General features: G+C 41.4%; 1 protein-coding gene across 9 annotated transcripts in view; it reads left to right on the top strand.

The window, feature by feature from the left end:
• Window positions 1-23,817, top strand: part of ppfia4 (PTPRF interacting protein alpha 4) — a 60,472-nt gene that overhangs the window by 15,768 nt on the left and 20,887 nt on the right. For 7 of the 9 annotated variants that reach the window (XM_034218354.1, XM_034218358.1, XM_034218351.1 and 4 more), the window contains one exon: window positions 23,639-23,740. In XM_034218354.1, coding sequence (XP_034074245.1) covers window positions 23,639-23,740 — 102 coding nt within the window. Of the gene's footprint in view, window positions 1-13,297; window positions 13,472-13,602; window positions 13,659-23,638; window positions 23,741-23,817 lie in introns of those variants that run through there. The other 2 variants (XM_034218357.1, XM_034218356.1) reach the window with 2 other exon arrangements.

Here is a 23,817-nt window from a genome sequence, read left to right as displayed (position 1 = left end):
AGTCCATTGTGCAGGATGTTTGTACAGTTATAGTCTGCAACATGCCAACAATTCAATTACAGTAATGAAGTAAATACGTTTCACACAACAGATATAAGCACTGAGATATCATGAATTATGCAGAGCTAAAAACTGGTAACTAACCTGTTTTAAAGTCTAAGTGTCCGGATTACAGAGGCGACAGTAAATCGGCTTAGATTAGGCTGAACCCTCTGTCCAGCCTCTCTCATCGTCAAACCATGGTTGATAACATTTCATTAGAGTACTCTTCCTCCTCCTCTCACTCTCAGCCCAGCTCTTGCTCTTGTGCTCTTGCTCTGCTCTTGCTCTGTCTTGCTCTTGCTCTTGCTCTTGCTCTTGCTCTGCTCTTGCTCTTGCTCTTGCTCTTGCTCTTGCTCTTGCTCTTGCTCTTGCTCTGCTCTTGCTCTTGCTCTTGCTCTTGCTCTTGCTCTTGCTCTTGCTCTTGCTCTTGCTCTGCTCTTGCTCTTGCTCTTGCTCTTGCTCTTGCTCTTGCTCTTGCTCTTGCTCTTGCTCTTGCTCTTGCTCTTGCTCTTGCTCTTGCTCTTGCTCTTGCTCTTGCTCTTGCTCTTGCTCTTGCTCTTGCTCTTGCTCTTGCTCTTGCTCTTGCTCTTGCTCTTGCTCTTGCTCTTGCTCTTGCTCTTGCTCTTGCTCTTGCTCTTGCTCTTGCTCTTGCTCTTGCTCTTGCTCTTGCTCTTGCTCTTGCTCTTGCTCTTGCTCTGGCTCATGCTTCCATGTTGGCTTCCATTGTTGCTGTAAGAAAGTACTCACCTGTGGTCTTTTTATAGTGCTAACATCCTGATTGATGAGCCAACAATTATGCTATCAGGTGTTTGGTCAGGTGGAACGTGTTTCTTGATCATTGGTCTATGTGTGAGGCATTTTGAATATCAGTGTTCTAAACCTGCTCACAGGTGACTTTATGTCAGATTCCTGTATCTTACGTGGAGAAACGTGTGCAGTAGTTTGTAAAAAGTGCCATGTTGATTTGCAAATTGTGTGAAAAGCTGAAAACGTGTTTAGAGTTTTGGAGATTTGAGCCGATGTTTTGCTCTTTGAGTGTCAGTTAAAATAATTGTGCTTTTTGTATAATTTTAGTTAGCAATCGAGAAAAACTGTAAAACATTTATTTCCTGTTCCCACTCTTTGTCAAAACATATCATCCTCAGTTGGCTTGTTCTGTAACTCTCTACTGTTTCCATGGTTGCTAAATTACAGTAATAGCCCTCCCTGCTCGTAAACAACTCAACATATTGAAGAGCAAGGTTAAGTGATAATAAGAGAATGCAGAAAGAAGGATATACATGGACCGTGATGAATTAACAATTAAATGGAGCCCCTGATTATGCTGCAATATCCGTATCATCATGTGATCAACTATTTATTTAATGGACGCATTGTATTTTTTTTTATTCATCAGTAGGGTTTAATATTCCTATTGTTTAACAAGCCATCCATCTTTACAGCCAGTTACAGATTAACAGTTAATGCAGCTCAACTACACTTGCTCTTGACTGGCAAACCTCCATTAACAGCTGCTTAAATCCTTCCACTCTGGCTGATTTAGAGCATTTTAACTGACTCACCCTGAGGAATGCCTCCGCAGTTCTACAAGAGGGAATTCACTATCTATTTTCATTCTTGAAAATAAGCAATTTATTTGAAAAATTCTTGAGAATTATAAAAGCTGAAGTCCTTGCTTCCAATGTCAAATAACGGGCATTTGGTATTACTGCAAGATCATCACAATCGGTTGTCACGTTATTTTTATTCCTGTCATTTGTGAAAACCCTTCCCTCCCTGTTATAAATGACATTTCATACCTGCATTGTATCGTCATCACACACGTTCACACTTACACACACAAACATGAAGACTACACACAACACCCCGGGGGGAATACACCACAGTTCCAGTTGGCGCTTGTTTATTGCTGACCCAACGGAATATATGTCCGTCCCTCCGGTGTTCCCCCTCACCCTGAGGGCACGCTGCCAACAAGTCCCACAATTACCCACATACATCTACACACAACATATATATACACTGAACAAAAATATAAATGCAACACTTTTGTTTTTGCTCCCATTTTTCATGAGATGAACTCAAAGATCTAAAACATTTTCTATATACACACAATAACCATTTCTCTCAAATATTGTTCAAAAATCTGAAAAAATCTGTGATAGTGAGCACTTCTCCTTTGCCGAGATAATCCATCCCACCTCACAGGTGTGGCATATCAAGATGCTGATTAGACAGCATGATTATTGCACAGGTGTGCCTTAGGCTGGCCACAATAAAAGGCCACTCTAAAATGTTCAGTTTTATCACACAGCACAATGCCACAGATGTCGCAAGTTTTGAGGGAGCGTGCAATTGGCATGCTGACAGCAGGAATGTCCACCAGAGCTGTTGCCCGTGAATTGAATGTTCATTTCTCTACCATAAGCCGTCTCCAAAGGCGTTTCAGAGAATTTGGCAGTACATCCAACCGGCCTCACAACCGCAGACCACGTGTAACCACACCAGCCCAGGACCTCCACATCCAGCCACTCGGACAGCTGCTGCAACAATCGGTTTGCATAACCAAATAATTTCTGCACAAACTGTCAGAAACCGTCTCAGGGAAGCTCATCTGCATGCTCGTCGTCCTCATCGGGGTCTCGACCTGACTCCGGTTCGTCGTCGTAACCGACTTGAGTGGGCAAATGCTCACATTCGATGGCATCTGGCACGTTGGAGAGGTGTTCTCTTCACGGATGAATCCCGGTTTTCACTGTTCAGGGCAGATGGCAGACGTGTGTGGCGTCGTGTGGGTGAGCGGTTTTCTGATGTCAATGTTGTGAATCGAGTGGCCCATGGTGGTGGTGGGGTTATGGTATGGGCAGGCATATGTTATGGACGACGAACACAGTTGCATTTTATTGATGGCATTGTGAATGCACAGAGATACCGTGACGAGATCCTGAGGCCCATTGTTGTGCCATTCATCCACGACCATCACCTCATGTTGCAGCATGATAATGCACGGCCCCATGTTGCAAGGATCTGTACACAATTCCTGGAGGCTGAAAACATCCCAGTTCTTGCATGGCCAGCATACTCACCGGACATGTCACCCATTGAGCATGTTTGGGATGCTCTGGATCGGCGTATACGACAGCGTGTTCCAGTTCCTGCCAATATCTAGCAACTTGGCACAGCCATTGAAGAGGAGTGGACCAACATTCCACAGGCCACAATCAACAACCTGATCAACTCTATGCGAAGGAGATGTGTTGCACTGCGTGAGGCAAATGGTGGTCACACCAGATACTGACTGGTTTTCGGACCCCCCCCAGACCCCCCCAATAAAGCAAAACTGCACGTTTCAGAGTGGCCTTTTATTGTGGCCAGCCTAAGGCACACCTGTGCAATAATCATGCTGTCTAATCAGCATCTTGATATGCCACACCTGTGAGGTGGGATGGATTATCTCAGCAAAGGAGAAGTGCTCACTATCACTGATTTTTTCAGATTTGTGAACAATATTTGAGAGAAATGGTTATTTTGTGTATATAGAAAATGTTTTAGATCTTTGAGTTCATCTCATGAAAAATGTGAGCAAAAACAAAAGTGTTGCATTTATATTTTTGTTCAGTGTATATATATACATTCATCATTGTCCTGCAGAACATCTGTCTGTCCTTTAACCTACTTAACATTTCTGCTTGTTTTCTGTCGGACACCATTTACAGTATGATTTATGTATGTGTGTGTGTGTGTGTGTGTGTGTGTGTGTGTGTGTGTGTGTGTGTGTGTGTGTGTGTGTGTGTGTGTGTGTTTTTGTCCGTTAGTGTTCACGTGCAGACTCAAGGTTTTCTCTCTCCTCACCTCTCAAAGCCCTGCAAATTTGGTCTCCATGGAAACGGGGAGAGGGAGGGAGGGGATGATGTTGACTTCCTGACACCTTCTGTCCCATGGGACACCAACTGTCAGCAACTCTCCGTATGCGTGTGTGTGGCTGTGTGTCTGTGTGTATGAGTGTGTGAGTGGCTGTGTGCAGTGTAAACATATTTTCTAACATGTAATTAACATGATGTATAAACTTGACCTGCCTGCTCTGCAAGGACCTTAAAATCGTAATACTGCTAGTTGGTACATTTGTAAGAGGCAATTTGCCCCTTTAAGGCTAAGGCCTTTCGATGTGTGTGTCTGTGTGTTTTCATTTGGCTGTGAAGCTCCAACCTTGATAGCTGCTTCTGATCATCTGCCAAAGCTGAACAGCTCAGTGTGTTAGTGGGTCTGGCGGAAGGACTAAGTGGAGGAATCCCCTTTTGACTGGGACAGGATGGTACAAGCAGATGGACCAGTAGAGAACCAATCCCAGCACCAATCGACTTCCTGATGACGATTTAGCCTTTGGGAGCAATGGATTATATAAGACTACTACGCAAAGTAGCCATACTTAAAACTAACACTTCCGATACAAAAATGATTGTCCCGTTGCCTACATTCATATGAAGATATCTGTTTATAGGGATTAGTAGGGGGCGGTGGTGGCGAAGTCGATAGGGACTTGGCTTGGCAACTGGAAGGTCACCAGTTCAAGTCCGGCAAGACCAAGTGCTACCGAGGTGTCCCTGAGCAAGGCACCGTTCCCCACACTGCTCCCCGTGCGGCGTTCAAAATGGCAGCACACTGCTCCTAACACTAGGATGGGTCAAATGCAGAGAAACAATTTCCCCACGAGGGATTAATAAAAGTCCATCTTAAACAGGAAGTAGCAGGTAGACCTTGTAATGGATGTAATGCATGTCTCATCCTCTGCTCACTTTGTCCCATCACCTTGGGCTGGGACAAAGTTATAATTATATATGTATAGCAGTCCTGCGAAGCAAGGCACAACACGAATCACAACTAATCATAAGTATAAACACCAGAAAGTGACAGGCAGCTGCACTTTGTTGTACATTCACTATAATGTATTGTATAATTTGATGCCAAAAATGTCACAGAGAGATGGTTAACAGGAGAAATAAGGGATATTTCAGATAGGGAAGAAATATGATGTAAAGAAGGTATGACAGGAAGAATGGGAAGAGGAAACAATGGGAAATAAATGTTGAGGGAAAAGAGGAAATATAGAAATTTGAAGATGTTGGTTTTTGAGCTGCTGCATTCATTAAACAGCCGTGGGCTCTGCATCCCTACCTACCACACCCCAACGTTGCCATGGATATAAGGCTTTGGCAGCACAGCTGTGTGTGTGTGTGTGTGTGTGTGTGTGTGTGTGTGTGTGTGTGTGTGTGTGTGTGTGTGTCAGTTAGAGGTGTGCCAGGATGACATCATACAGTAGCTTGCTGAGAAGGTCCACTGCAGGCACATGGCATCTACAATATTTATAGACCCCCAGAACAGATGAGCTCACTCAGTCACTCAGTGTGACTTGCTGCACTTCTCTCTCACACACACACACACACACACACACACACACACACACACACACACACACACACACACACACACACACACACACACACACACACACACAAAGAGCAAAGAAGTGGCAGAGAAGTTACTCACGCAATCCGTGCCACACCCAATCACATAAATATTTCCTCCTCTTTCCATTTTTCCCCACCAGTTGACCATACAGATATTAAAAACCATGCAGCTATTATTGAACTACATTCAGAACGTCCCTGACACAGTTCAGGATTATTGTTATTATTAAAATGTGATAAAAACACACACGCACACTGTGACATAAAAAGCCTCCATATACTCAGTGAAAATGAGATGCCACTGTATGAGTCATAAGGAGGGGGAATGGTACTTTGTGAGGGATTATACTGGTGGAAAAAATAAGGGGACTGGATGGATACACACACAGTCACACAAACACAATATACTGTAGGCACAAACACACACACTAAATGACCCGAGCCCCGGAACATGTACATACACACACAGGATTAAAATCCTCATATCCCAAAATAAACAAAATCATTTCTTGGTAGAGCAAATACTGTACATCAGGCTAACAGCAAAGTATGATTGAGAGTGACCGCTGTGTGTGCGTGCGTGTGGGTGTGTGTGTGCGTGTGTGTGTGTGTGTTTGAGTGACTGAGCAATGAGCGTGTGAGCTTGAGTTACAAGGCAGGAGAGCTCCAGAAAGAAAAATCACATTTCATAAATAAATCATCCAGGGCCTTGCGACAGATGAACACACACACACACACACACACACACACTGCAATACTTCATACCATGGCCATCATAGTATGGGCCAGATTAGAGTCAAATCACTTTGTGTGTGTGTGCTTGTGTGCGTGTTCATGCTCCTACGCCTACTCCTGCGGCAGAGCCTTAATATATCCTGTTGTACCGTGCTCTATAGAACCCCCCATCCTAAAACACATAATAGAGTTATAGCAGAAGATCCACACTATTAAAATCCATGTCAAACAATATTGCAATTGCCTCTACATTTATGTGTGTGTCACTTTTCATCAGCTCATAGCTTAGATTTAATTTTAAACCTGATATATTGGTTTATATGTTTTGCTATATGAATAAACATCAGGCAGGGTGCCATTATGTGTGTGTGTGTGTTTGTGTGTGTGTTTGTGTGTGTGTGTGTGTGTGTGTGTGTGTGTGTGTGTGTGTGTGTGTGTGTGTGTGTGTGTGTGTGTGTGTGTGTGTGTGTGTGTGTGTTTGTTTGTGTGTGTTTGTGTGTGTTCTGAGCTAGGAAAAGAGGAGTATTTTAGGAACCTGCGTAAGAGTAAGTAATTCATGCTACATTCTCCGTGCTCCTCTCTCTGTGTCCTCGTCCATCTCTACTCATGTAACCATCACAAATACTGTGTAGACACTCCCGAAGGCTGGTGTTCACTGAGCAGTTCTATCAATTGATATTGCTGGTAGACTTGATTTGAGATTTGGAGGTACCCGGTTCAATCAATGAGTGAGGACCTCGTATTAAACAATAAAATCAATTTTTTTCTACCTTGCCACTGCTCACAAAAACCGGTCACACCCGGGTGAGCAGATGTGGAGTGAACAGGAAATAGCATCACTAAATAATTTGATTCAAGAAATGAGATCATTTTGTGGGAAGTAGTTATAGCCTTTTTCCCCGTGGTGGTTGCAGCTTTAAAGACATTATCTATGTACACATAGGTCTTTCTTCATATGGTTGGTAATATTTATTTGTCTTTGTTCCGACCATTTTGTCGAATAGATTAATCTTAATTTTGTAACGAGAACTCAAAAAGTCTACTAGAAGAAGCTGAGAAATACATGGACACATTCATTTAATTTTAGATTGAACCTGGTTTAATCCATACTGTAGCTATACACCGCTGTGTTTTGGTTTTCATCTGCTCTACTTATTATACGTTTTATTGTCCTATCCCAGTCAGTGTGGGTTTAATAATATGTGTAATTATTCCATAAAATGATTATGCAGATTTGACTGCATGCTAGGCATAAATGGCCCTAAAATGTCTGTCATGACTAGGGTTGCAAAATTCCGGGAATTTTCAAAGATGGAAACTTTTCATGGGAATAAATGGGAATTTATGGGAATAAACTGGGAATTTTCCAAATTGAAGGTTGACTCTTCATAGGGAACTTAAATGTAGTTGGGGAAAATATATTTTAGCATAAACAAAACAGAATATCCATGCCATAGCACACTGCTTACTGCATGGCTATTGAGACCACACCCCCTCCATTCCTCCATCCATCACATGCACAGATGAGTAATATTTAACTCAACATTCCTGTTTTCGTTCTTCAATGAAACAAATAATTGTTCAATAAAATAATAAAAAGTTGTTCTGTTCTACTTTAAAAAAAAAAAAAAAAAAAAGATCTGTTGATATGTCATGTTTTTTGTTTAATTTTGCATCGAATATTTCCAAATTTCCCCAGTTTAACTTCCCATGGAAACTTTCCGGAAGCTTTCCGGAAATGTACCGGAAACTTTCCGCCCCTTTGCAACCCAGTCATGACAGTAAGTAGTACTATACTAAAGGTATATTCTTGGCACTGGTGTCTTTCTTTACAGTCATTTAAAGACAACAGGTATCTTTCAAACCTCAACCTTTAACTAGAGTGCTGATGTCACTGTAAAGCCACAATACCACACCACAGATCCCCTGCTCCTCGTTGTATTAATAGTACAGGTAGATGTGGCTGCAACATAATGTGATTGTTGTCTGGTTCAAAACTAAACAGAATCATTTTCAGAAAACAAAACTCAGCTGAACTCTTAGGATTCCCACATTTTCAATGCCTCATGATGGGGAAAGTACTGTGAATTAAAGCAGTGAATATGATTAGCCATCGTTGTCACAGCCTGTTATTAACCCACATGTAATATGTGTAGCTGCTGATAACAAATCTCACAAAGAAGGAATTGTACCATGTATAGGGCTCGCCTTGCCTTGCTAAGTCCAACTATCATTCTGTGAAACACCTTCTTTTGTATCACTTGCCATTGTCTAAACAGTAAACACTGTATTCTTACAATTACACGTTTACTATTGTGATTATACATGGACATAGTTGCTTTGTGTTCAGTCCCACGGATCCTCAATGTTTCCATCCATGTGTTTCTCAGTCTAAAAAGGACAGAGGCTGGTGTAGAGTTACATCCTGCCGCTGCATTTTGCACTCTGAAGGGCAAGAGCAGCGTTCCTGACCTCCACACACAAATAACACCTAGGCTACTCATTACTCAGAGCCATTTTTAGCTACATGAAGGATTGGGAAGAGATTATTTAAAATTATGCAGGAGGTACCCTTGGAGCAGTTTATTTACTCTGAAAATGAAGATTAATATTAATAGAGCTGTGTTTAGTGCATCTCCTGCTTTCCTCTAGACACTTTCATCTGCAAAACAGAGCAGCTAGCTGGGATGGACTCAGTGTGTGTGTGTGTGTGTGTGTGTGTGTGTGTGTGTGTGTGTGGTGTGTGTGTGTGTGTGTGTGTGTGTGTGTGTGTGTGTGTGTGTGTGTGTGTGTGTGTGTGTGTGTGTGTGTGTGTGTGTGTGTGTGTGTGTGTGTGTGTGTGTGTGTGTGTGGTTAAGTGAATGACTGAGCTAGTAGTAGCAGTGTGTTTGTTATCAGCCAGAACATACATTGTTTTTTTAATTTATTATTATTTATTTAATTTTAAATAGGTACAATATGACGTGTTTTTCTATGAATATGTGAAAATAAAATATCCTCAAATGGATGGAAAATGAACAGTAGGTGCTGCATGTAGAGTTGAGATGTCAATTGGGATACAAACAGTGCCTGTTATTTGCAATGATTGTGTGCACTGTGGTAGTAATAGGTTTCCCTCTGGGCTGACTGGGAGCTTGAGGAGGACACAGTGAAGGAGACAGGGAGAGAGGTAAGCCGTGCTCTCCGACTGAGTGATGAGGACAGCAGGGGAGAGAGGCAGAGCTGACACAGGTGCTTTACACAGGGCTAGAAGAGGGGAGGCGACACAAGAGACTGGGGGAAAATGAGGAGAGGAGGAGGAGGAGGAGCAAGAGAATGAGGAAGGTGGAAAGGACAGATACATTTTCCCAGAGTGATGACTGAGTCTGATATCTGGGAAACAGCAATATGATTTTATACAAAGGTGTAACTTCAGTCAGTTTTACAGTTGGAATTTGAGTTGAAATGTGCTCTGTTCACCCCTTATAATGAAGAGGATAGAAATGCAGATATGTTCATCTAAGTCGCTTAATTTTAGCAGTGCTTTAACAAGAAGTTTGGACTTTTTGCCCGGTTTGACTCTCAGCCTCCCCATCTTTATGGTGGAGCTGCTGGGAAATGCCTGAGAGGAGGCTCTAGACATTATTAAGGGCTTACAAAAAAACAAACATCCTCCTCTTCATGTTCTGACATGTTTAGCCACTTTTCTATGGCATTGCCATCTGTCTCAGTTTTACGCTATCATTGTTTTAATGCTAATTAAGTATTCTGAACCAAGGCAACAATGAACATGTTATAATTGCAAAAAATCAGCATATGAGAATTGTTGTTTGAGCATGTTAGCATTTTGATGGTAACATTTAGCTTAAAGTTCTGCTGGGCTTTGTATAGCCTCAAAGACCTACTGGCCTATCAGGTAAACACGCCAAACCTTTGCTGGTTCCAGCTCCTAAAAGTAGAATATTTGGTGGTGTTCTTTATCTTTTATGATTATTAACTATACCTTTAGATGTTGTATTGTAACACGTACTTTCAAACAAACCAAGCAAATTGAAGGAGTCACGGAAGGTTTTTTAGGGACACTGATGGACATTTTACTGAGAGACAAGAATTACATTTTTCAGTCAAATGTTTGCATGAGGCATTTCATTTATTTGTTGTGGTTAAAGATACAGTCTTATCTTTGTTGTAGTTTGACATGAATCAGGAAACACAGTTTGCAGTTAGGTAAGTGGTAGACCATCATTATTTGTGTTGTTTGTTTGTGGTTCCTAAAACCAAACCTAAGCCTTTTGGTATTTATGTGTTTGCATTTGTGGATGTGTATTGGTTGTGATAGTTGGAGCTGGTGGGATGGGGGGGGGGGTTGCCCTTGCCCTCTGCTCCATGTTATGTTATGATGTAAAATGGCTGCTCTCTGTTGAGGGAAGGTTCAGCTGAGATTAGCAACGCTTGACAAAAATAGGGAAGAGAGAGGAAGGGGGGAAAGAGGATGAGAGAGAAAGCATGGCGGTGCTCGAGTGGATAGCGTGTTAAAGAAGTAATCAAGTAGTTAGGCAGCAAGAAAAGAGAGAATGAAACTGTGAGAGGCTGTCAGATAAAACAAATTGTCACAGGTCTCCCAGACTTCTGTGAATCCTGTTATGGAAAATGCTGCTTCAATTGTGTCCAGGTTTTGACTTTTTCTCAGTAGTGCTGATGAGCATGTGTGTTTTAAGGTCTGTTTCTGCATCTGTGTGTTCAGTTTGTGTTTGAATGTGTTATTTGTTTGAACTCTGACAATCAGGATCTGCCAAGTTTGGCTCCCACTGATGTCAGGGATGAGGCGTTATCTCCAGACATGAATACAAAAGTCCTACTGGCTCCTCTTGTTTCCCTGCTGTTCCTTCTACTTAATCCTGGAACATGTACAATCTGTCAAACTCATTTCAAAGCTTCCTCTCTCTTTGGAAACCACTAGATACCTCCTCACTGGCATATTTCTGCCTGTTTCTGTATGGAGAAAATGTACATATGACAAGTTGGTTTGTTACTTCTTTGTGTGAGCACCATGAGCTGCCAGAAGGGGTCTCTGTCCTACCACTTAATCAGCTGGTGTAGTGACCGCTGTGTTCGGCTACTCAGTTGAAGTATCGCTCAGATTAATGCTGGAAGTCACCACACACTCACTGAAAGATGTTTTGATGTGTAGGGACTTGTCTGTCTCACTGTATATCTTCTGCTCTCTCCCTCTCCTGTGAACCCAGTTTCCTTGACAACCAGGTGCATGAAAGTAGACCTGTGGGCAGGAATCATTTTCACTCTCTTTTTCTACATTGATGCACTGCCACTCCCAATAGTTGTGATGTTGAAGAAGCATTCTAATATGTTTTTTTACCGACTGCAGAGCACAGAGCTGGCGTGTGGGTGAGCGCTGCGAGTGATGAAGCACAGGAGAATAGAGGGATGAGAATGAATGAATGAATAAAGAGGGGAAATGAATGAACAGTCAAATCAGCTGTAACTAATTAGCCACAGGCTCATATCTTAATCATAGAGATACACTATTGCACCCCATGCTAAACCACTTTAGCTGAGTCGTATTTTGAGTCAACTTTATCCGTGGGCTAATACAGGGTCAGGTACTGTATCAATAATAAGTTAAAGTGGGCAAATGTGCATATTTGCATAGTGTATTGTCTGTTAAGTATGCCTACAAAGAGTCAAAGATGTACCAAAGATAAAGCTTGCAAGTTTCCCTTATTTGTTTTAAATGTTGTTGTTTCTTACCGAATAAAAATATGTCGTCAATCAAACTATTTATATAGTACAAGTTATACATAATTTCTGGTGTATTATAGCTTCATAATAATGTATCTACATCTTAAGTAGCACATCAGAACCAGAAACAGTGCATGGTGCCATTGTGAGAAGCACTGTCAGAGAACAAAATAAAATGCATTGATAATACTCAAATCAGAATGAAAGGGAAACGCAGTCATTAGGTCTTTTGTTTTGAGGTTCAGGGACCCCCATGAGACACATTTAAAAAGAATGGTCAAAACCAAACTAACAGTGGTCGAGACAATAAGTGACTCATATGGGTCAAGCTTAAAAACTATTCCCATGATGCAATTCGAAAAACCTCTTTTGTAGGACCGTCCCTTTGAGTTAGATGCCCATGTCTTTGAAAATCAAAACAATAAATGTAATGCAGGTTTTCTGTTGCAAAGCATTAGTTTTAAACTTTCAATCCTAGATCACTGAAGTGACATCATTAGAATGTATTTTATTACAACCAATCATGTGTAGTGGAGTCCCCTTGTTGAGTTAGAGTGAACTATATGTGTGTTTTGAAACAGGTTAAGAATGAGGAGTTAAATGACATCCATTGCAGTGCTCTGGTCAAGTGCATGCCCTGTGAAATCCTACTGAGAGAGGAGGGACGAAACAGACTGCCATTTATAAATAGAAAGAATCAGCGTGCACAATGTCATGCTCGAGGAAAAATGGGTCTCTTGAATTTGTGTTGAGTAAGCAGTGACTGGGTTTTTTTTATTTGGAGGAAATAGAGCGTTCAATTTCATGCTAATTCTTGGCATTAGTTCCAAATGGTACTTTAAAACTCCCTCTGAGTGCCTGAACGTTCATGTGTGTGTGTGTGTGTGTGTGTGTGTGTGTGTGTGTGTGTGTGTGTGTGTGTGTGTGTGTGTGTGTGTGTGTGTGTGTGTGTGTGTGTGTGTGTGTGGCTTTAGCCCCCAGCAGGTCCTCATTTAAACCCAGCCTCTTCCTTCCTCCATCAGCTGATCACTACGAGCCGCTCCTCCTCCTCCTCCTCCTCCCCGCTTCTTCATAATTTCTGTCTCATCCTGTCCTCCTCTCTGATCAAAATCATCCTTTTACCTCAACCCCCGCTGTCTCCCTTTTATTCTGCCTTTCCCTGTTTATCCACCTCCCTACCCTCTCTTTACTCTCTCTCTCTCCTTACCCTTGTCCCTGCTGTCTCTCGTCCCGGCTGCAGTTAGAGCAGACTGCGTAGGCAGCAGCAGAGGATTCATCCAGCCCTGCTACACTCTCTGTGAGGACCAGGACTCAGAGGAGCTAGCCCTCCTTTTCTATCGTCATCACCCTCTCGTCCTCTCTACCTGTTTCTGTCTCTCTTTTCATGGGGGGTCTGTTTGAGGGATCTGGTATGTTTAACCTTCAACATGAACCCAACAGTGAAGATCCACCTTCAGAATGGGACCCACTTTAACACCTACATGTACCAGGTAGGGACTCAGCAGCAGCAGCCGTTTGAAGATGTTACCGGTGAAGGATTGTCTCAGCTCTGACAGTCTCTCTGTGGTCTCCATGTGTTCTTGCCTGAGTATTGATTTTAGTGCTGATGACTCTTTTCTAGGACTGAGATATGGCCTTCTCTCCACCTCTTCCTCCTCCTGTCTCCTCATTCAACTTGTGAGTGATTGATGCTTTGTAGTGATGCAAATTGCATATCGGTTTAGAATATGGTCCAAGAGAACACAAGATATGCACGTTGTTTATGCACTGATGGGAATGTTCTGTATTTCTGTATCTGGTGTGCGTGCTTGGTTAACTGTATGTTTATTGCAGCATGCTTGCAGACATACTCTGCTGATGCACAACAAACACTCTTTATGCATCTCCTTTGATCCGAGCAGAGGATGTATCCCCCTATCTTCTTTCCTCTCTTTCTTAGTCTCTCTTCCTGGTGCAGGTTTTGTTTTTCTTTAATGAAGAATACAGCGAAGAATGAATGAATGGATACTATTCTGGGCCTTCAATGGGCAGAGGAGGCGAGAAAGTTGAAAGACTTGCAAGGAGGATTTGACAATTATTTTTGCTGAACCATAAGAAAATGATATCAGAAAGAGAGAGAGTGAGACAGTTGACATGTCAGCTGTGCAGTATAAAATCATTTTGCTGCGTCAATCAACTTTATGGCCAAAAGACAGGGTATTAAATAACTTTTGATATGCATGTTTTTACATTGTTATTGGGTTTTTGACCAGGTTTCATTTGAATTCCTTCCAAAGTGGTAAGAACTATTTGACTCTCACTTATGAAGAAGTTTTCACGTAGAAATCCTCTCTTTTCCAGGTGTTCAGAGTGGGATTTACCAAATTGTATTCACGCCAATCACATTTGCTGTTGTGTTATCATCGATAACAGGTGAGTCCACCTGGGCAGAGGCGGAGCCAGGGGCAGACAGGTGCACCTGCGCAGCAGGGAGACAGAAAAGAAAACAAGGAGGGGAACACTTAACACATGTCTACACAGACATCCACTCAAAGTCAACAAGTTTTCTGAAGAATGTGCTGACATGGGGGTTTAAATGGCCATGCCTCTTTCTGGCTTTCGAGCCCGTCTCAGGGTTAATGTCCAGGAAGCACCTGAAGCCAAAGACAATAATTTCAATTTTACATAGATTTATATGTTGCATCGTTTATTTTAAGGCACATGCAGCGGTGCCCCTTTCAATTTAAATAAAACCTGCACCAAAGAAAGAAATTAGTATTTAAAGCCAAGCAAGAGCGATAAAAGCAAGAAAATCACTTAATGTGTTGTGTTATCACAGAGGATGGTCTGAATACAGTATTTTACTATGAAATAATACAGTAACATGTAAAATCCTGGTAATCATTGATTCTGTACATTCACAGTAATTAACTGTGCCTGTATTGATTTCACTGTGAAATTCAAAATTACAGTATTATATTGTGAACATCACAGGTAAAGACTGTAAAGTGGTAAAACAGTAATTTATTGTAAAATATAACTAAATATTGTGAAATCATGGTAATATTTTACAGTGTAGGTATGGCCCTACAATATATTATTCAAATATAGCATGATAGGTCCACTTTAAATAGGAGTTTAGTTACACCTGGATTAAATTCCCAAGCTACACTGCAGTAAAGTAAGTAATCAAAATTAGTTCCACCTTTACCAGCGTTGATAAACACAACAATAATTATAATCAAAACATAAAATATATTGTGAAATGGGCAAATCTGCATAATGAGTACTTTGACTTTCGCTACTTTGAGTATATTTTGATGCAAATACTTTAATACTTTTACTTGAGTACCATTTTGAATACAGGATATTTACCTGTAACAGAGTATTCCTACACTTTGATATTTCTACTTTTACTTAAGTACAACAGTACTTCCCTTTACAATGATTATGCAGATGTCTACTTTTACAACACCTATCTCAACCATAAAGATGTTTTTTTATTATTTACTTTCTATGTTTTGCATTCTAAAAGGAGATGCTCTAAGAAAAGTTTGCATGGAGAGTAGTTCCTGCAGTCAGGGCGGAGATCTGTCGAGCGCTGCAGTCAGTGCCCCCCCCCGCCGGCCTCGAGAGCTGTCACACCCTCACACAGACGGAACATCCCTCAGCAGCTTTGTGCATGCGTGTGTTTCAGCGTGTGGATGTGCATCTGTGTTCACCTGATGAGAAGTTTGCATGCTGCTCAAACACTTCACTTCCCTAATGAGCAGTTCCCATGGCTACAACCGCAGTGTGCGGGGTGGTGTCATGGCAACAGATTACTGCCTACTTGGGGCCAACACCCAGGCAAGGTGTTGTAGTGGTGGTGGTGTGTGTGTGTGTGTGTGTGTGTGTGTGTGTGTGTGTGTGTGTGTGTGTGTGTGTGTGTGTGTGTGTGTGTGTGTGTGTGTGTGTGTGTGTGTGTGTTGTGTGTGTGTGTGTAAGATTGTGTGTGTGTGTGTGTGTGTAAGATTTGTCAGAGGAAGGTCGAGTCCACCTCTCTGCTGTTCTCCACCTTCGCTCTCTCTGCAGTGGTGAAGAGCTACAGAGCTGTGATATCTGACTCTCCCCGGGGACCCACTCATTCTCCGCTCCCCGGCCCTGCATTCATCTTCACTTTGGCACTCCTGAGTGAATTACAGAGATTTGCATCAGAGTTCATTTACTGTCTTTTGGTGGGCTCAAGTGAAAAGAAGTTCAGTCATTGTATGAGATCTCTGATGAGGTTACTCCTCCTTCTCTGCCTCTCCACAGTAACGGATCATTTCTGTGGGTTCATTGGTGAAGTCTTTTTTATTTTTTAAAGAATTCCCTGTTTGAATCTACATTGTCAAAACTGCACCACACTCCTGCACTTGTTTTCTGGGTCACAATACAATATGGAGTTAAATCTGTCAAACTCTGCTGAGGTACCCGAGTGAAAGTCTCAACTTAGTACTTCCTATAACTGACTTGTTTTTTGGTATTATTTCTGGATGACAGAAGGAAAGACAGGAAGCAGTACTTCTAGTAAGCCAGTACTGCTAATTAACGCCTACTTCTGTGCTCAAGGAACATGCTGAATTCACTTTAGCAGAGAGACTGCTGACCTTTCCAAAATGCAAAATATTGTCTCACTGCTGGTGCATTTGGGCCGTAAGCATCCTCAGATTACCATAAATGATATCAAGTACCACAACCCTGTCCTGTGAATCATACAATGTGTGAATTAGTTAAAAGCCATGTTTACAGTTTCCTTTTCTTTGCTCTCTTGCTTAGTCACATATTGTCCTCTCCTCACACCAACTGATGCTTGCAGAAACGCTGTCACTGTCACTTTTCCCGGGCTTTAGCAGACATCGATTGATATTTGTTATGGCTTTAGTATCCTGTCTTGTTGATCTACACAGACATTGAAGAAGTTGCCATGAAGTTAGGGCTGTTTGTTGCTCAGTGGGTTCTTTTAAATGTAGGATCTGTTATCTTCAATGTATCCGTTTGGTTGTTGGTGAGTAAGGGTAGTAAATCTGTAACATACATCACCCTGTATTGTGTGGATCTATTTTTGTGAGTGCGTTCCTGTTTTTTCCCAAATGACCTTCAGCATGCTGTAGTGTAGAGAACAAAATGTAAGCTCCTGCTAAGAGTTATATGGCGTGTGAAAGCAAACAGAAAGTTGATGAAAGAACGTGTGACAAAAAGTGTTTATAACACAACAGATTGTGTGGTAACATGTACAGTACACCTAATGGTTCTCTTTGGAGTACACTTTAAAGGTAATTGTGCAGTAACGCTGTCATGTCGCCCATTTTATCTGAGATACCTGTCTTATAAAAGAGACAATGATCACAGTTTGTTTACAACACTTTAAGTTTTAAAGAGGGATTATTTGATTGATGTTTTAAATGATTATTGACACAATGCAACACTGCCTTCACAGCAATAATTTAGTAACTCAGTGTATTCATTTCTGTGCAGTTTTCTAATTAAGTTTTGTAGTTTTGTCATTCAGATCATTTGAAAGAAATTCCTGAGAACATTTAAAAAGAGATAAGACCAACAACAAAACACAGCCACTACCTCAGAAACACAAACAAACTGTATCAAATTGAATACCAGATATAACTCAAAAGATCCAAAAATGTTACTATTTAAATTCATTCATATTCAGTGTTTATGTATTTCTAGTTCTGAGCTTTGGTCTCTTGACCAGCAGTTTTACCGTCGAGGAGAGACGTGATATACTGCGGCAGCTTCAGCAGGATACATTAGGAAAGAATTCTGCATGGCATGCTCTTTCCACTGCTGCATGTTGCGCTGGAGCTTTTAGAGGAACTGTAAGCGGATAAATTAAGGAACAAGGTCCTCAAAGTACTCACAATTAGTTTCTTCACCAACAGCTTTACTGCTGAAAGACAAACAGGAAATAACTGGCAAACTCAAAAAGGATGACGTGCTTTGTGATGACTGCTCAAGCACCTGCCTTCGGCGTACCCACACATTCACATAGAAATTCACACTTAGTGTTTATTTGCATCAAACTGTACAGCAGTATTGTTGGAATAAAAGGTGGGGTTATGCAATGTACAATGTATATTTTCTACCTTTTGCATAAATGTATTTCCCATCATGTATCTTAGTGTTCGTATTAAATATACGCTACACTTTCATACGTAATTAAGTTGTGGGATAGGTACCATGAATCTTATGCAGAATGATAAGCGCACACACACAATGAACTTTTTTGGACTGTGTTTTGGACTTTTTTGTATTCGACTGCACTCCAATCTTTATGCCTCACTCTCTCTACTCACAGACACACACACACACACACACATACATACACCCATACACACACTCACACTCACACACTCTCACAGCATTTTTTCCATCCCTTAATCCCAAACTGCTTAAAGAAGCGAAGGGGAGAAATCCCTTTACAATGTCTGGGCTCAGCACTGTTTGGTAACCACTTGCTATCTCGCATTATGGTTGGAGGCAGAGGTGCAGCAATACTCCAGACGCTCCAGAACCTTCTCTCCGCTCTATGTGATACACTCTCTGACAGATGTTGACGTTGTGCTGTCAGAGCTGCTCTCTGTATCTGACTGTTGTATGAGGTTCAATAAGTATCCTGGGATGTCTTATGGCTCATACGAATTTGGTGGGGGTTACAATTGCAGGATTGAATTGTACATAGTACAGTGATTTGCGTGTGTGTGTGTGTGTGTGTGTGTGTGTGTGTGTGTGTGTGTGTGTGTGTGTGTGTGTGTGTGTGTGTGTGTGTGTGTGTGTGTGTGTGTGTGTGGAGAAGACAATAAAAGCAGAAGACACTGCCAGGAGGAAGGGGTTAGACCTCATGAGAAATTAAAGAGACATTTATTTTGTCTAGACAGTGATATGTTAAACTTTCTATATATCACTTGTCTGTCCTGTTATAAAAGACTCTAAAGCTGCTTTCACATGATACGTGTTAAAACGCCTCTGCGCTGGCATTGCCGTTCCCAAGAAAGCGCTGCCACCCGACTAGATCGGAGCACTACCATCAGCCACTGCTCCAAAAAGTTGCAGATTAAGTTCAAATGATTTCCACTTTGACTTAGTTACCGTTTATCTTCTGGGCAACAAATCAGATCACAGCTGTATTTAGCTACGCTATCTGGCAGAGGAAGTAACAGTAGAAAAAGTAATGTGAATGCAGCTTAAAAAAGGTTATGTATTCATACCTCTTAGCTATTCTGACTTAGTTGGCATGTATTTCCATTTTGTTTCTAGCAGTGAAGTAGTTATAGGGGAGATGCAGAGAGATCCTGAAAAGCAGCGGGATGAAGGGATGAAAGGATGAACTAGAGAGCGTGAGAGGTGGCCTGTTGAGGCTCTTTGCCCTGATTGAAAGAGACAGTGAGCTCTAACATCTGTTGGTGGATTTGGGCTGAGCTCCTGTCTATCGGAGCGCCCCTGTGGAATAAGGGAAAGTAAAATGAACACGCTGACCCATTTTCCCCCTTCCCTCCCGATGCTCCTTCCCTCTCTCTTCCCTCTTCAGCCGCCCCCTCCCACTCCACTGACTTTTCTTTCCGTGTGATGGGCAGAGTCAACAGAGACCCAGTTTGTTTTGTGTGTGTGTACAGAAAGTAAGTCTGTAAGAGTGTGTGTTTGTCTGCTTTCTAGTGTGCTGTTTATGTGTTTGGCCTGTCCCACTTGATGCAATGTTGGTTTATACCTATAAAGTAAAACACCTGCAAACAGGAGAGTTTACAGGACAAATATCAAAAGCACATGGCAAATTAAGAGGGACACTGAGCATTTTCAAAATGCTGTCCATATAACATGATTAGTTCCTGATCCTGAATATTCTTAGAAAAACATTAGACATTCATCGTTTTGACTAACCGTTCGTCATGGTTTACAAAGCTGTGTGTGTGTGTGTGTGTGTGTGTGTGTGTGTGTGTGTGTGTGTGTGTGTGTGTATGTGTGTGTGTGTGTGTGTGTGTGTATGTGTGTGTGTGTGTGTGTGTGTGTGTGTGTGTGTGTGTGTGTGTGTGTGTGTGTGTGTGTGTGTGTGTGTGTGTGTGTGTGTGTGTGTATTTATGTGTGTGCCTGTGTGCGTTTGAGACTAGCATAGAGAGCATGCCACTGGGTATTAGTTTGGTCTAAAGCCAAGCCTACAGGAAATGCTAACAAAGCACAAAGAGATGTTCAAACAATATGCACACACACACCACCATCAAACTCTCACACACACAGGCACAAATTCCGATATACACCAATCTCTGCTACAGTATGATCACACCACAGATCATATTTAAAGAATGCAGCAGCACTGTGGGTCTCTCACCCTGAATCTGATCAATGGTAGAAAGAACCGAATTAAATGGGAAAATGGATTAAGAAAGGGGCGGGGACAGCGGGAAACATTCTCCAACAGAAGATATGACTGCTCAGAGAGCTGCAAGATTTTTAAATATTAGTTTTACAAGAAGGACAGAAGCAGGGAGTGACATTTCACCTCCTTTCTTCCACTGATATGAAGAGACTTCTGTCAGGACATGTGTACGCTGCTGTGATTTCTCTGAGTGAGACAGAATGTGGAGACGCTTTAATCCCAGACCAGGGCTGAAGCTTATCATTTTCAGCAGAAGACATCTGACATTGTCAGGATTTCACAAAATCTTTACAAATGCATTGCACGTTATCTTGCAGTAATGGTGTATGTATGGTGTATGTATTGCATTAGGTTAATAGATATCAGATATCCAGTCAATACATTGTCAAATACAGAAAAGCTACTGCAACATTTTTAATTCAATTTTAGGATAACTTGCTTTTTGTAAGAACTATACACCTTAAAATATGTTTTTTTTTAACCTGGGGGTCCCAACCCAAGATTATTTATGGAGCTAGCAACATGGTTCTGGAGAAGAAATGATATAACATAATACATATGAAATAATATATTGTACTCTGGGGAAGGCTTTTTACATTACTCTGCCTATAATTTGCCTTAGAATTAGTTTTATTGATCGAGAGTCAAATTGTGCATGCAGTTTATAACAAGGTATTTTAGGGTGGGTCATGTTGAGAGAAAACAAACACATCAGCCTGATTATTCTGCGGGGTCTCAACTTTGAAAATGTTGAGAACCACTGCCTTAAGGCCTCGTTCACTCCAAAATGACAAACTGCCAGGCAAAAGCTATTAAAGTTTATTTACTGTAAAAACCAAACACGCAGCAGGTTAGTGCTGCAGTTCCATCACAGCCTTCTCCCAAATCTATTAAAGTTAATGGAGCCTCCTCTTTACAGCTCCATAAGAGCATAACATGTCTATCAATTTGCAATCCCTGGTTGTTTGTGGAGCTGTGAAAAGGTGCTGCTGCTATCTTGAAAAGTGTGGGACACAGCTGAGATGAAAATAGACGTCAAACACTGCACATTCAACAGACTTGGGCATGTAGATAATGACTTGAAATGTGAAAAGCCTGTCCTTGAGCCATAAGGCCTTAAAGCTTATTGTATATATTCACTGTGCTGTAAAACTGCTTGATGTTTTCTTTGTTTCAACCTCAACATGGCACTGTTACAGATGATATTGCGTAACATGGAAGTCAAAGGTATCTCACAATTACGTCTGCACTCAATACCTTGCCACCGGTTGGTACAAAATGACTAGATGCTAGACTGAAGATTGCTTTAAACATGTTATTGATGACAAGAGTGGTTCTCAACCAACCAGAAACCATTCATCGATCATGTTTTTCAAATATAAAGGCTTTAAAGTCTGGAGTGCTTAAAAGCTTCAGTTAAGTGCATAGTCATCTGTCAAAATTAAGGAGCGTGCAGAATGAATATCAATAAATCAAATGTCTCTCAAGTGAAATACACGTTTTCTTACACAGCTATTGTATTATTATTACTGTATTATCTTTTCAATTTACACACGGCATCTATTGCACGTCTGTCCGTCCTGGGAGAGGGATCCCTCCTCTGTTGCTCTCCCTGAGGTTTCTCCCATTTTTCCCTTTAAACTGTGGGTTTTCCTTGTACGATGTGAGGGTCTAAGGACAGAGGGTGTCGTATGTCGACAAATGTAACATTTGTGATATTGGGCTATATAAATAAACATTGATTGATTGATTGATTGAGCTATTCATTTTGAATGATCTATTATAAGTATAATTGTTATGAACTGAGACACAGGACCCAAAAGCAGGACTCGGAGACAGTTGTCCAAAAATAGAATGTTCTTTAATAACAAAAACTAAATCGTACTTTCAAAAAATAGAAAGTAGTTAAACAGCCAAAACTAAGTTGTACAGCAACACAAAAACTCACTTGGCAAAAGGTCTAAATCTCAAGGTAGGTATCAGGAGTCAAAAGGCCTAGGTGCTCACGACATGAAACATAACGAACTGACAAAGGAACAAAGGAACACCAGGGCTATATATAGGTGAGGGGGATGGGCACAGGTGAAAACAATCAGGGCAGGGCCAAGCAATCTCACGGGCGGGAAACACACAAAGGCAGGAAATGTGGGATCTGGAATGACAGGAAAGATTACATTTAAAATAAAAACAGGAAGTGACAAGATCAAAACACAAAACTAGAGTAAAAACATAACTAAACCTAACATATCTGTCGAGTCACAACAATAATAATGAAAAGTCCCTCCTCTATCATCACCAGAGACAGGATTTTAGGATGTGTTTGATAATCAGAGAGAGTAAGATGACATTGTGTTCTTGTCATTTTAATTTCTGTTTGGAGAATATGATGAAATGGGTCATAGCTTTTTGAACAGCTCATAATGTTATTTGTTACCATCAAAAGATATATTTATTTAAACATTCATAATCAGTGCTGCATGTTTGGTATAGGAATAGAAGTCACAGGCTGTTGATTTTTCTTCTACAATTACATCATGTCCAATATAATTTGCATAGTTTTGTCACATTAAGGCTGTATTGTTGTCCTTTAATCACAGTTAACACACTGTGGATATGTCTTAGAACCAGCGAAGTCAAAACCCTGACCCTTTTTCTGTTATACTTTGCACAAGTGTAAATTAGATCTTGACCATTTGCCTACTTAGACACACCGCCACTTCTTTTTGCACTTGCTACTGTAATGTTATGGCTCCCAAAAAGACTATAGGCGGACACTGAGGTGGGCAGAGCCGAGGTTGTATTTATGCAGATCCGATAGCACAGTCAGTGCCTTTTCGGTCCTCTCCTCTTATCGCAGGTGGACAGAGAGCTTTTCCCCAGACAGCTTCCCTTGGACAACAAATGTTCTTTTAGGAGAAGCCAGCCTGAACTGTCCATTATTTAAGCCTGTCCTCACCTCACCTGCTGATAAAGTATTCCTCCTGCAGGTCCTAGCATCCTGTGCATCTCTGTGTCAAAGAGTGTGCTTGTGCCACCCTGACAACAAATCCCTGTCAGCCACACCCAGATGTGTATGCACCCTCAGATTAGAGATGCATAAGTGCTCAGTTTCACAAAACTAGAGCCCGTTATGTTGATCACTGATAGTTTTAACCTGTGTGTGTGTGTGTGTGTGTGTGTGTGTGTGTGTGTGTGTGTGTGTGTGTGTGTGTGTGTGTGTGTGTGTGTGTGTGTGTGTGTGTGTGTGTGTGTGTGTGTGTGTGTGTTGTAGGAGTTTGCCACCCTGACGAAGGAGCTGAACATATGCCGGGAGCAGCTGCTTGAGAAGGAGGAAGAAATATCTGAGCTCAAAGCTGAAAGGAACAACACCAGGGTATGTGTGTGTTGTGATGCTAATTAAAACCAACAATGTTTCTTATCTCGATATTAAAATAATCTTTGCTGGTTGCA

This window comes from Gymnodraco acuticeps, unplaced genomic scaffold (genome assembly GCF_902827175.1).
Source record: "Gymnodraco acuticeps unplaced genomic scaffold, fGymAcu1.1, whole genome shotgun sequence".
Classification (NCBI taxonomy): domain Eukaryota; kingdom Metazoa; phylum Chordata; class Actinopteri; order Perciformes; family Bathydraconidae; genus Gymnodraco; species Gymnodraco acuticeps.
This window is presented reverse-complemented; position numbering and strand designations above follow the sequence as displayed.